The sequence below is a fragment of the Podarcis erhardii genome (assembly GCF_964252035.2).
Source record: "Podarcis erhardii genome assembly, chromosome: 7".
NCBI classification, from domain to species: Eukaryota; Metazoa; Chordata; class Lepidosauria; order Squamata; family Lacertidae; genus Podarcis; species Podarcis erhardii.
The window spans coordinates 89,237,749-89,251,852 of NC_138511.1; the positions used below are offsets into that span (position 1 = coordinate 89,237,749).

General features: G+C 49.5%; 1 protein-coding gene across 6 annotated transcripts in view; it reads right to left on the minus strand.

The window, feature by feature from the left end:
- Positions 1 to 14,104, minus strand: part of CIPC (CLOCK interacting pacemaker) — a 30,720-nt gene continuing 16,616 nt past the window's right edge. For 5 of the 6 annotated variants that reach the window (XM_081869284.1, XM_081869285.1, XM_081869280.1 and 2 more), the window contains 3 exons: positions 4,486 to 4,705; positions 1,838 to 2,019; positions 1 to 1,643 (listed from right to left, as the gene is read on the minus strand). In XM_081869284.1, the coding sequence (XP_081725410.1) occupies positions 762 to 1,643; positions 1,838 to 2,019; positions 4,486 to 4,684 (1,263 nt within the window). In that variant the 5' untranslated portion in view covers positions 4,685 to 4,705 and the 3' untranslated portion in view covers positions 1 to 761. Of the gene's footprint in view, positions 1,644 to 1,837; positions 2,020 to 4,485; positions 4,706 to 9,213; positions 9,692 to 14,104 lie in introns of those variants that run through there. The other variant, XM_081869283.1, reaches the window with a different exon arrangement.

Here is a 14,104-nt window from a genome sequence, read left to right on the forward strand (position 1 = left end):
TCACCATCATCATTTCTTTATTATTATTGGACCGTCTTCTGTTGGCAGCGGAGCAAAACAAGCTTTTAGTGAGGCAGAACTCCTAACGGGGCAGAATGTCGCTCGCTAGACCCTTCAGTCTGAGCATCATTGAATCGCTTCCCCCAAAACCAGAAAATGGGTGAGCGGAGGCTATTCTGTCAAGACGGAAACAGACTCCTTTTGTAGCCCAGGAGCAACTTTGAGCGCTCCTTCCCAGAGAGGCATGAGTTAAAATACAACACTTCCCTAGACAGGCCTTGGCCACATTGCTCTCTCCATCTTCCTCTCAGGGCTGGCTGTTTCAAATATTAAAACATTTGCTGCTCCGAAATCCCAGCTGAGAGCAAATGGGATGAATCGATACAAAAGCAGCTGCACCTTTCTGTGCCGGCTGCCCAAGGCCTTGCCCTGTCGGCCTCTAAGAACACAATTCCTCTGCTATTTCAATCCTAAACTGAGCCAGCAGAGCCCAGCCCAACCCAATTCCCCATGCTGAGATTATTTTATCGGAGCCCAAAGATTATCCCAGGAACCCTCCACAAGCACACAGCAGGCTTCAACAGCCAAGAAACCCACTGAAAGGTCAGCAATCCAGTCAGGAGGGGCCTAATCTGGCCTTCCACACTGGCCTCAGCCAGAGGCTGGGGTAGCTGAGGGTTCGGTGGCCAAGACACAAATTCTTGTGAAGAGGTTTTCTTCCGGAGCAACACCCTTCAGCCCAGGGCATGATGGAAGAGGAGCTAAGGCAGTGCCACGTGCTCTGAAGTGTCCGGTGTGGGCGACAGGCTCATGGGCGAGCTGGGCAGGGGCTCCCCGGCGGTCTCTGTGGTGGGGCCTGTGGGCTCGGCTGCCGGCCTCTGCTGCCACGCGCGTGCGTAAGAGGATCTGGCCCCCTTTTTGGCCCAGTAGCTGGCAGAGCGGTCCATGGCCTCCTGGAGGCGGGCCCAGGCGCGGAAGTCATTGCTCTGGACGGCTTCACACAGGAGCTGGGCATGCTCTCGCAGCTCGGCCAGCTCCCACTGGGTGTTGTTGTTCTGCCGGATCAGCTCCTTGGTCCTCAAGGTGATGCCCAGCAGGCCTGACTTCCGCAGGACCTCCACCGTGTTGTGGAAGCGGCGCTGCTTGCCTGAGCTGCTGCAGCCCAGCTTTTTGGAGGCTCTGGAGATCATCCTGCCCTCAGCCGAGTCCAGTCCCGTGGAGGACGACACCGTGTTCTGGGAAAGCACCCCTGGGCCGAGGAGCTGGCCGGGGGAAGCGGTGGGCGCATCCTTGCGCTGCTTCTCCCTGCTGCCTTTCGGGGTGGCAGCTTCGGAAGACGACACCCAAGCCTCCTCCAGGCAGAAGCGTTTGTTCTTGCTGGCCCCTCCTGCTGGGGTGGACCCTCCCATGCCCTTGGCCTGTGGGTCACAGCCTGGGTGAGGAGCGATTTTGGGGTAGGTGCTGAGGATGGGGAGGTAGGCAGCCTCCTTGGTGGGAGACTTCTGGCCAGGAAGCAACGGCTTCAAGGGTCCCGATGGCGGCTGGATCAAGAGAACATGGGTGGGAGAGCCCTGGGTGCTGCTGCTGAGAGGGTGCTGGCTGTTCCAGGCTAAGAGCTGGGTGGCGGGGGACGCTGCGTGGGGCTGCGAGAAGGAAGAGCAGAGAACGAAAAGTCAGGAAAAAAGGCCACCGGGTGGATGAAACTCCGCCCCTCCCCATAATCCACTGGGGGCTCCCGTAACTTGCACACCCCTCGGGGCAGGGACCTTCCCTCCTGTACTTTGCAAAGCGGACCACGGCGATGAGTGGGTCGCGCCTGGGAGCGAAAAGGGGCTACCTGTTTGAGGATAACGTTTTTGACAATGTAAACGGGGGTGAGGCTGGGGAAGGCGCCGCCCGCAAGCCCCCCGTGCCCTTTCTGCGCCGCCCGCTGCAACGCGCCCCCCTGGCGCAATGGGTAGGCAGGCTGGTCCTCTGCGTCCGTCTGCTCCACGCCGCTCAGGTGCTCCGAGCTCTCGTCTGCCAAAGAGGGATGGGGGAGAGGAGGGGTTAAGGCAGTCAGGAAGGGAAAAGCAGGAGAATCATTAAACCCTCAGCAGCAGCCCTTCCTCATTCCCTCACCCAGGACCCCCTGACCCCTGCCTGATGAAGCACCTGCCTTAACCCCCAAGGAGGGAGAACAGAGGACGGCTTTTTCAGAGATTAGACGGGTGCCTCTCCTCCGATCTAAACCAGGCAGAAACGTATCTGAGAACCAGTGTGGTGCAGTGGATAGAGTGCCGGACTATAACCTGAGAGACCAGAGTTTGAATCTCCACTCAGCCATGAAGCCTTGGGCCATCACTGCCTCTTAGCCTAACCCACCTCGCAGGGTTGTTGTTGTGGGGACTGAATGGGGAACTATGTGCAACACCTTGGGCTCCTCGGTGCGGAAGATGCGATGTAAATATAAGAAATAAATAAAATAAAATCCAGTGCTACATTATACAGTGGTACCTCAGGTTACATACGCTTCAGGTTACATGCGCTTCAGGTTACAGACTCCGCTAACCCAGAAATAGTGCTTCAGGTTAAGAACTTTGCTTCAGGATGAGACCAGAAATCGTGCTCCGGCGGCGCGGCAGCAGCAGGAGGCCCCATTAGCTAAAGTGGTGCTTCAGGTTAAGAACAGTTTCAGGTTAAGAACGGACCTCCGGAACAAATTAAGTACTTAACCCGAGGTACTACTGTAAAGGGAGTCGACAGACCGGAATGCCAAATATAAGACAGTTCACATCCTCATCGCCATTTACCTAGGTGGGATTGCTCTGACCTAAGGAGACTGCCAATTTAGGAGCGTCTTCAGTATGAAACTCTCTTGTGAGCAGAGGTTATCCCTACGAATATCGTTACACCAACCTCTGAGACCAGTTGTAGCTGCACTTCTGTAGTTTATGCAAAACGTTGGTCAGACAACTAAAGAGCGCAACACAGGAGACCCACGAATAGCACCCATAATTGCAGCAAATCAATCTCTGAAGTTGCTAGCTTTCTCTTTTTCTCGACAGCGGCACCTTCTCAGGTCGGTGTTGCAGGATGACAGGGAAATCCTTCACCCCCTTCTCAAGTAAATATTAGCTGATATTAACATGAACTAGCAATCCCCTCTTAAATTATTCAGCTTCCTCTCCTGAGAAGCAGGCCATCGAGCAACCAAACCATCTTTCCAAGATGATGACATTTATTAAGGCGCCTGTCTCTGGCCGCCCCCTTTCCGCACGTGCTCAGGCTGAGATGTGCTGGTGGGAGCCACATACAAATGCAGCTTTGGAACTCCCTGCCTCATGATAACATGCAGGTACCTTCATGGTGCACTTTTCGGCACCTGCTACAAACCTTCTCACTTGGGCAAGCCTAACCAGATGAGAGTTCCAACCTGTTTTTACCGATATTTTAACATTTTGAAAAGTTTTAAATTGTTGTTGCTGTTTCTTTTTCTTGGTGACAAGTATACTGCTTTATCTTTTCTTGTAAACCGCTTTAAGGTTTGTTTGTACGATATACAATATACGATAATCTTTATTGTCATTGTCCCATACAGAACAATGAAATTGGAAATCTACATAAAACATTCAAAAACCCCTAAAAACTCTGAAACCCCAATTTAAAATACAATACACTATAGAGACTCCTTATGCTGCGTTTAGAACCAGAACTGCATTTGCGTAGAAACTGTTTCTCAGGCAGCTGGTCCTGGTCTTTATAACCCTGTACCTTCTTCTAGAAGGCAGAAGCTAAAAGAGATAATTTCCAGGATGCGCACTATCATGCGCTATCTCTGCAGCTTTCTTATGGCACCTGGAAGCATAGATTTGATCCAAGGTGGGAAGAGTGCACCCAATTATTCTCTCTACAGTCTTTACAACCCTGTATTTTCACTCTCAAGCGGTGTAAAAAATATATAAATAAAATACAGTGGTGCCTCGCAAGACGAAATTAATCCGTTCTGTGAGTCTCTTCGTCTAGCGGTTTTTTCGTCTTGCAAAGCAAGCCCATTGACGGCTTAGTGGATTAGCGCTATTAGCGCTATTAGCGGCTTTTAGCGGCTTAGTGGCTTAGCGGATAAGCAGATAAGCGGCTTAGAAAGGGGGGGGAGGAAAAAAAACCCGCAGGAACTCGCAAGACATTTTCGTCTTGCGAAGCAAGCCCATAGGGAAATTTGTTTTGCGAAGAACCTCCAAAACGGAAAACCCTTTCGTCTAGTGGGTTTTCCGTCTTGCGGGGCACCGCTGTAAATAAAAAATGTCGTCCAAGGAAGATGCTGCCATGCTTGAGTAGCCAGTCTCTCTGCCTCTGGGCTGCAAGGAGCTAGACAAGGCCGCCTCTCGAATCCCAGAGCTACAGCAGCAAGTGGGGAAAGGGGCCTCCTTTTCTGCTCAGACTGCCAGCCCCACGGTCCGGCTCTCAGCCTGACAGCAAGGGGGCAGCCACTGGGAGGGTCTGTACCTGAAAATCCAGAGTCCTTCTCCCCTTCGCTCGCAGGGGGGCGAGGCCTCCTGCCAGAGCCTCTCGTCATCGTGGGTTTGGACTGCTCCGTGTGGCCCTCCGAGTCGGGGCTGCCTGCCTTCAGGGACCCAGGCAAGGCGGTCTTCTCCTTTCCAGGCTTAGAAGGGTGCAGAAGCGGAGAGGTCTTGTCCGAAGGCATGGCTGAGACTCTCCTGGGTTCCTGAGGGGCAGAGAAACAAAAGCAGGGTGTTAGTGGAAAAGGAGAAGTTAGAACTGTCGAGGTGGAAGGGACCCCGAAGGTCATCCAGTCCAAGCCCTGCCATGAATGCCTGACAGAGGACCACCCAACCTCTGCTTAGAAACCTCCAAGTAGAGGCCACAACCTCTCGAGGGAGTCTTTAAGGCAGCGGTCATAGAATCATAGAATCCTAGAGTTGGAAGAGAGCACAAGAGCCATCGAGTCCAACCCCCTGCCAAGCAGGAAACACCATCAGAGCACTCCTGACATATGGTTGTCAAGCCTCTGCTTAAAGACCTCCAAAGAAGGAGACTCCACCACACTCCTTGGCAGCAAATTCCACTGTCAAACAGCTCTTACTGTCAGGAAGTTCTTCCTAATGTTTAGGTGGAATCTTCTTTCTTGTAGTTTGGAACCATTGTTCCGTGTCCGCTTCTCTGGAGCAGCAGAAAACAACCTTTCTCCCTCCTCTATGTGACATCCTTTTATATATTTGAACATGGCTATCATATCACCCCTTAACCTCCTCTTCTCCAGGCTAAATATGCCCAGCCCCCTTAGCTGTTCCTCATAAGGCATCGTTTCCAGGCCTTTGACCATTTTGGTTGCCCTCCTCTGGACCCGTTCCAGTTTGTCAGTGTCCTTCTTGAACTGTGGTGCCCAGAACTGGACACAGTACTCCAGGTGAGGTCTGACCAGAGCAGAATACAGTGGCACTATTACTTCCCTTGATCTAGATGCTATACTCCTATTGATGCAGCCCAGAATTGCATTGGCTTTTTTAGCTGCCGCGTCACACTGTTGGCTCATGTCAAGTTTGTGGTCAACCAAGACTCCTAGATCCTTTTCACATGTACTGCTCTCAAGCCAGGTGTCACCCATCTTGTATTTGTGCCTCTGATTTTTTTTGCCCAAGTGCAAATTCATCTTGTTTGTCAGCAAACCTTTTCAGCAGGGGGCCAGTCCACTGTCCATCGGACCTTGTGGGGGGCCAGACTATATTTTGTTTTTTTTGGGGGGGGGATGAACGAATTCCTATGCCCCACAAACAACCCAGAGATGCATTTTAAATAAAAGGACACATTCTACTCATGCAAAAACACGCTGATTCCTGGACTGTCCCTGGGCCGGATTTAAAAGGCGACTGGGCTGGGCATGCCTACCCATGCTTTAGGGATCTGCAGGTTCACTAACCGTGGGGAAACCACCAGCCACATTCATACCTCGAGATAAATGTGCTTCAGGTTGAGCATTTTCAGGTTACGCTCCGTGTTGACCCAGAAGTAATGGAGCGCGTTACTTCTGGGTTTCACCGCTTGCGCATGCACAGATGCTCAAAATGACGTCACGCGCATGCGCAGTAGCGGCAGATCGTGACTCACGCACACACAGACACGGGTTACGCTCTACTCAGGATGCGAATGGGGCTCTGGAACGGATCCCGTTCGCATCCAGAGGTACCACTGTAAGTTGGAAAACTTAAGAAGAGCTCGGATGCTGGATCAGGCCAAAGGGGGCCCATCTAGTCCAGCATCCTGTTCTCACAGTGGCCATTATGGGAAGCCAGCAGGCAGGATCTGAGCACAAAAATAACTCTCCCCTTCTGTGGTTTCCAGCAATTGGTCTTAAGAAGCATTGCTGCCTCTGACCATGACGGCAGAGCAGAGCCACCCTAGCTAATAGCCATCGATAGCCCTCTCCTCCTCCATGAATTTGTCCAATCCTCTTTTAAAGTCATCTAGACTGGTAGCCTAGACAAACCTAGACAGCATCTTAAAAAGCAGAGACATCACCTTGCCAACAAAGGTCTGTATAGTAAAAGCTCTGGTTTTCCCAGTAGTGATGTCTGGAAGTGAGAGCTGGACCATAAAGAAGACTGATCGCCGAAGAATGGATGCTTTTGAATTCTGGTGCTGGAGGAGACTCTTGAGAGTCCCATGGACTGCAAGAAGATCCAACCTCTCCATTCTGAAGGAAATCAGCCCTGAGTGCTCACTGGAAGGACAGATCCTGAAGCTGAGGCTCCAAGACTTTGGCCACCTCAGGAGAAGAGAAGACTCCCTGGAAAAGACCCTGATGTTGGGAAAGATGGAGGGCCCAAGGAGAAGGGGACGACAGAGGACGAGATGGTGGGACAGTGTTCTCAAAGCTACCAGCATGAGTTTGACCAAACTGCAGGAGGCAGTGGAAGACAGGAGTGCCTGGTGTGCTCTGGTCCATGGGGTCATGAAGAGTCGGACACGACTAAACGACTAAACAACAACAAGACTGGTAGCCACGGCTGCCTCCTGTGGGAGGGAGTTCCATAGTTTAACTTTGCGAGGAGGTGGTGGTGGAGGTCAATGCAGTGCTTGGCACTTAAAAGCTGGGAGCATGCATGTGCTTCCAGGACCAAACACTCCTCGAATCACAGAACGGTGTCGTCAGGAGGGAACCCAGGGGTCATCCAGCCCAACCCCTTTGCACGCAGAAGATTTGCACGATGGGGGAAGTGACCGTGCTGGATGCCTTTGGCTCCCCACAATTTCCCCCCTACTGACAGGTTTCATTTTGTACGGAGGAGCAAGCTGTCACGGAAAGGCCTTCCAGAAACAGGCTTCTTCACTTCCTTCTCTGCTGTTTTGGGAGAAAGAGGTCAGAGAGAGAAATCGATAGTGGCTTCTGCTGCTGCCAAGAAAGTGGGGCAGGAGATGGCAGAAATGACCGGCAGAATACGAGATCAAGGAGAAGAGCAGGTGGAAGAGGATTGGAAGAAGTTTAAAAATTACCTACAAAAACATTGTAAAATTTTTGAATGTTGAGGACATTGAAATGAAACGAAGGGGTTCTAGTGAATAAGATAAATAAGAGTATGAAAGAAGGGATAGATATTGGATGAAAATCAGAACAATATAATATGTGAAGGAATGTTTAAAGGATAAAATTAATAAGAATGAACTTGCTAAATTAATTTTAAAGTGGAATACAAGAAAGGAAGGCGGGTGGAAGTCAGGAAAATAAGGTTATGAAGGATATGTATTTGAAAAGAGCTCTTTTTTATTTGTTTTTATGTTAAATGTTTTTTAAAGTTTTCTTAGGTCTGTAATATTTTTTCTATCTTCTGTTGTTTTGATTCTTTTTTGATCGCCTGTCTTTGTTGTTTAAATGTCGATGTTTGTTGTCTTTTTTTTTTGTAAAATTGAATAAAATATCATTAAAAAAAAAAAAGTGTGGCAGGAGGCGAAAGGGGGGGGGAGTTCATTGTTCCCCTTGCCTGCAGACAGGCCAGAACAGGCTGAAACTAGGAGGGGGGGAGAATTCAGATAAGCGTCAGGACTACACTGGACAAACAGGCTTAGCATTTACTCATTATTCTTTCCTCCAAGGAGCTCAATGCACTGAACTTTGTTCTCCATCCTGTAAACACCACAATCTTTATGCTCACAACAGTCCTGTCCTGCGAGGTAGGCTGGCCTGAGAGGCAGGGAGGTGGTGCCCTGTGACCTCCAGGGCTAAATGGAAGCAGCATGGCATAGTGGCTAGGATGGCGGGAGTAGAGACCAGGGTTCAGACTTGGCCATAATCTCACCAGGATTGTCACTTGCTCTCGGCCTGGCCTGCCTCGCAGGGCTGTCTCTTTTGTGGTGGTTTAAAGGGATGGGGTCACGAAGAGTCGGACATGACTAAACGACTAAACAACAACAAAGGGAAAGGGGGGAAAGAACCATGCAAATGGCAAGTAAATAATCATGGCTCGCTTAATTGGTAGAGCATGAGACTCCTAATTATTATTATTATTATTATTATTATTATTATTAATACCCCGCCCATCCGGCGGCCCAGCCACTCTGGGCGGCTTTCAACACAATATTAAAATACAGGAGTGCATCAAACATTAAAAGCTTCCCTAAACAGGGCTGCCTTCAGATGTCTTCTAAAAGTCTGGTAGTTGTTTTTCTCTTTGACATCTGGTAGGAGGGCGTTCCACAGGGCGGGCGCCACCACCGAGAAGGCCCTCTGCCTGGTTCCCTGTAACTTGGCTTCTCACAGCGAGGGAACCGCCAGAAGGCCCTCGGAGCTGGACCTCAGTGTCCGGGCAGAACGATGGGGGTGGAGACACTCCTTCAGGTATGCTGGGTTGAGGCCGTTTAGGGCTTTAAAGGTCAGCACTAACACTTTGAATTGTGCTCAGAAACGTACTGGGAGCCAGTGTAGGTCTTTCAAGACTGGTGTTATGTGGTCTCGGTGGCCACTTTCAGTCACCAGTCTAACTGCTGCATTCTGGTTTAATTGCAGTTTCCGGATCACCTTCAAAGGTAACCCCACTAGAGCACATTGCAGTAGTCCAAGTGGGAGATAACCAAAGCATGCACCACTCTGGCAAGACGTTCTGCGGGTAGGTAGGGTCTCATCCTGCATACCAGATTCATTGTGCTTCAGAAACATACTGGGAGCCAGTGTAGGTCTTTCAAGACCAGTGTTATATGGTCTCGGCGGCCGCTCCCAGTCACCAGTCTAGCTGCCGCATTCTCAGGGCTGTGGGTTGGGCAAAATATTCCTGACTTTCAGGTTCGAGGAGATGAGCCTCGTGGTCCCTTCCAACTCCACAACATGGTGACTCTTGAGGAGGCCCACGAGGCATTTAGCTGCCGCCTCGACTCCCTTTGCCTGCTCTCCAGGATGAGCCACAGCAACCTGGTTTTGGCAGGAGCACTCTATGCATGAGAATGTGCGCCTGTGCAAAGTTCCACCTTGCCAGAGCCAGCGAGGGAGGGAGGGGGCGGCGGGGCACACGGCCCGCAATGTGTCTGCCTCCTCCTCCGCCTCTTGCCTTGCCATGTGCTCGAGGACACGAGGAAGGAAGGGCCAGGCGGCAGAAAACCAAAAGCGGGAGCGGGATGCAGATTAGAAGCAGCTGCTCTGCCCTGCTCCTCCTGCACTGAAACAGGGAGGGCTAGCTATTACATAACAAGGAGGCTGCTGCTGCTGCTACTGCTGCTCCAAGAGCCTCACACCTAGCTGGGCGGATGCTTGGCCACACAGCCTCGCCTGGAAGGAAAGAGGAAACAAGCGTCTTGCTTGCGTAGGGAGCACGCAGCTGAGAATGTGGGGAAGAGCCTGGCTGCTGGGTCAGGGCCCATCCTGCCCAGCGTCCTGGTCTCGCAGTGGCCAAACAACCTCAAGAAGTGGCAGGTCCAGGTAGACTGCCTCTGGACCTAGAAGCTCCTTAAGAACAGCCCGGCTGATGATCAGGCCAGCAGCCCACCTAATCCGGCGTCCTGCTCTCACGGTGGCTCACCGCATGCCCCTAATGGGGTACCTGAAAGCAGGATCCGGGCCCAAGTTTCAATCTAAGCAGGAGAATGGCTAGCAATGTGAAATGAAGGGTTCCTCTGGGTCTTGGGGGGGGGGTCATGGGCACGTTTTAATTTCTTTTTCTCCCCTTTTAAAAATATTTTTATTAAACAATTTCAACATAACAGATTATCAGTCAAATAATCAAATACATTATTTCCCCCCCCTTCCCCCCCCCAGGACTTCCCTCAGCTCCCCTCTCTGGTTTCTTTGCACATATTGTTCTCTGCATGTTATAAAATCGTACATATCCTTGCCTTATCTATCACGCGTTCAACTAATAAATTTGTGGGTGTTTAGTCAAAACCTGCCAAGGAGTCCAGATCGTTTTGTTGTCATTTTAAGTAATTTGTAAAAAGTTCCCATTCTTCCTTGAAGTCACAATTGTCCTTATCACGCAGTTTGTATGTCAATTTAGCCAATTCTGCATAGCTCATCTTTTTTTTTCTTTTTTTTTTTGCCACTGTATTGTCATTGGGTTAGGGTTAGGGTTAACACGTTTTAATTTCAACCTGTTGCAAGGTGTCCATTTCCCCCCATTTTTACACTTTACTATGCCAGCATACGTGGGCACCCACTTCTGTGGGTCCTGAACCCTTGTCCCTTGCACCCTTCTGCTCTGCACCACGTTTGAACACCTGACACACTTTTTCTTCCCTGCAGCAGTTTAACACCAGAAACCCCAACTTGCTTCGTGTTATAAAGGTAAAGGGACCCCTGACCATTAGGTCCAGTCATGGCCGACTCTGGGGTTGCGGCGCTCATCTGGCCAAGGGAGCTTGGCTTTACTGGCCAAGGGAGCTGGTGTACAGCTTCCAGGTCATGTGGCCAGCAGGACTAAGCCGCTTCTGGCAAGCCAGAGCAGCGCACGGAAACACCGTTTACCTTCCCGCCGGAGCAGTACCTATTTATCTACTTGCACTTTGACATGCTTTCGAACTGCTAGGTTGGCAGGAGCAGGGACCGAGCAACGGGAGCTCACCCCATTGCAGGGATTTGAACCGCCAACCTTCTGATCGGCAAGCCCTAGGCTCTGTGGTTTAACCCACAGCGCCACCCGCGTTGTGTTATAGACATGTGGAATTCTAGAGTTGGAAGGGACCTCTGAGGTGCATCTAGTCCAGCCCCCCGCAATGCAGAAATCACAGCTAAAGTATCCACGGCAGACAGTCCCCCAATCTCTGCTTAAAAACCTCCACGCTTCCAAGATAGTCTGTCCCACTCTTGAACGGCTCTTACAGTTTTTACTAATGTTCCATCAGAATCTCCTTTCTGGACATTTTAATCCCTCGGTTCAGGTCCCGTCCTCCGGAGCAGCAAGAAACAAGCGTGATCCCAAATTCCATGTGACAGCCCTTCAGATGTCTATCTCCTCTCAGTCTCCTCCCCTGCAGGGATCCGAAGGTGTCTATCATATATCTAAAGGGTTGTCACATGCAAGACACTTCCTAACACAACATCCAGCGGCCACAAACACATGCAAGCGTTCACACATTCGGCACCTGTGAGAAGGCGATTTGTGCAGGTGAATGCGCAAGGGATCTTGCTCACAAGTTTTCCTTGCACACCTAAAGAGAGGTAGTGCCGCATAGTGGTCAGAGCGCTGGACTCTTGACCTGGTAGAGACCAGGGTTCAAATCGCACTCGGCCATGAATAATTTGTTTCAGCATTTTGTCTTTCGTACACTTCAGTGTGTGGTTGTTTCTTGATTTTACTGTTTTACCTTTTTTAAACTGGTTTTTTGTTATGTTTTTAAAAATGTCAATCCGTGTATAAGCTTTATGAAACATAGAATAAATAAATTAAGCCGAGTCACTGGGCGACCGTGGGCCACTGTCCCTGCCTTCCAGTCTAACCCACCTCACAGGGTTGTTGTGGGGAGAAAACCCACGTTTTACTACCTTGAGCTCCTTGTAGGAAAAGGTGGGATAGAAACACAATCAATAAATAAAGAGAATCTCAGAGACAAATCAGAAGAAGGGGAAGAAGACACTTCCCCACCGCAGATGGCGATTCATAGAATCACAGAACTGGGGGGGTGGGGGTGGAAGGGGACCCCCAACGGTCATCTAGCCCAACCCCCTGCCATACAAGGAATCACAAGGTTCACACTGGACTCGAGTTGCATGCAATCCTGGCACTGGTAGCCGGTAGGACAACTTTCCCCAGCGCACGTCAAAACTGCTTCTAAGTGGCACCTGTGTTAAATTTGCCTACATCCAGCCAGCCAGCCTCCCCACCCTGCAGTGTTGCACCAATTATTTATTACTAATTAATTAATTAATCCATGTGGCCAAAGATACAACAACAACAACAACAACAACAACAACAACAACAAAAAGAAAGCATTGCACAGTTAAAAGAAGTATGCATTCTCTCAAATAAAAAATTGCTCTCCTGAAGGATTTACGGTAACTTTTTACGCTCCTACAAAGTCCTACACCGCTTAGGTCGAAGCTGCCTGAAAGACCCTATTCCCACATAGGAACCTTGCCCGGGTTTGGAGATCTTTGCGGGAGGCCCTTCTCTCAGCCCCCGCACCTTCTCAGGTCCCCTTGGTGGGGATGCAGGATACGGCCTTCTCGGTGGTGGCTCCTCCAAGAGAAGTCAGACCGGCTCCCTCCTCCTTTTTCTTCCGCCGGCAGGTGAAAACTCTTTTATTCCAAGAGGCCTTTGGGAATGGACTGGTTTGAGTGAAAGCGCTGGTGCTGTGCTGTTTTTCAGGTGGCTTTTAGAAGACACCTGAAGGCATCCCCTGTTCAGGAAAGTTTTTTAAGAGTTTCAGCGTGTTTTTAATATTTTGTTGGGAGCTGCCCAGAGTGGCTGGGGCAACCCAGTCAGAGGGGCAGAATATAAATATTAAAATTAGCATTAGCATTAGCATTATTATTTCTTGCAATTGTATTTTCATAGAATCAAAGAATTGTAGAATTGGAAAGGGACCCCAAGGGCCATCTAGTCCAACCCCTTGCAATGCTACTTCCATATATTTTATATGTGCATATTACAGTATTTGTATATTAAACACAGAGTTTTAATTGCATTAATGTTTAATTGGGGTTTTTTAAAATGATTTTTATTCTATCTCTATGTTTTTAGCTCCTCTTATTTTATTCATAAGCTGCCTTGAGTCCCTGTCAGGGGGAAAAGGCAAGGTATGTATGTATGTATAAATAAATAAATAAATAAATAAATAAAATGGAGGAAAGTGAATCAAGTACCCTGTCAGCTGGGAGAATTAAATCTTTGAGCAAGGCTGCCCTTAAGTCCTTATAGATGGAGGCAGCCCTGTTCAGGGAAGTTTTGAATGACTGATGTTTTAATGTATTTTTTTATTATATTATTATTATTATTATTATTATTATTATTATTATTATTAGTTACAACTTTGTAACATGCAGAAAACAGCAGTCTCAGAGAAACCAAAGACTGGAACTGAGGTAAGACGGGGGGGGGGGAGGAAAAATGGGGGGAAACAAGGATGATATGTTTTTGGATAATATGTCTTGTTTTAATTTTGAATAAAAAAAACAAAAAAAAGAGTATTTTTTAATCTTTTGTTGGCAGCCACCCAGAGTGGCTGGGGAAACCCAGCCAGATGGGCCGGGTAAAAATAATAAATTATTACCATTATTATTATTATTATTAGATAAACAACTAAGTCCTAAGGCACTTATTCTCCCCCCCCCCTTTCCTGCAGAATTCAACCACGATATGGACTTTTTATCAAGTTAGGAGTGTGCTCCTTCCTTCCTCCTCCTCTTCCCTCCAGTCCACATGCTTCCTCATGCCACAGGCAGCAGCCAAGGGTTCCTCCGCCAGCCAGAGTCAGCTGGCCAGCCATGTGCTTTTGTTTACACCCCGCCCAGACTGGGGGTGGGGGGGCAGGATAGAGGCAGGCTCAATTACTACGTTTTCCGAGCAGAGCCAAAGATTACGCAATGGTGTACAGCGTGTTCCCAGTACACGGAGACCCACACGCACCTCGCGTATAGGCAAGCATCCCTGTCCCCCCCCCCCCGCTGCCTTCCTTGGGGGAAGGGAGG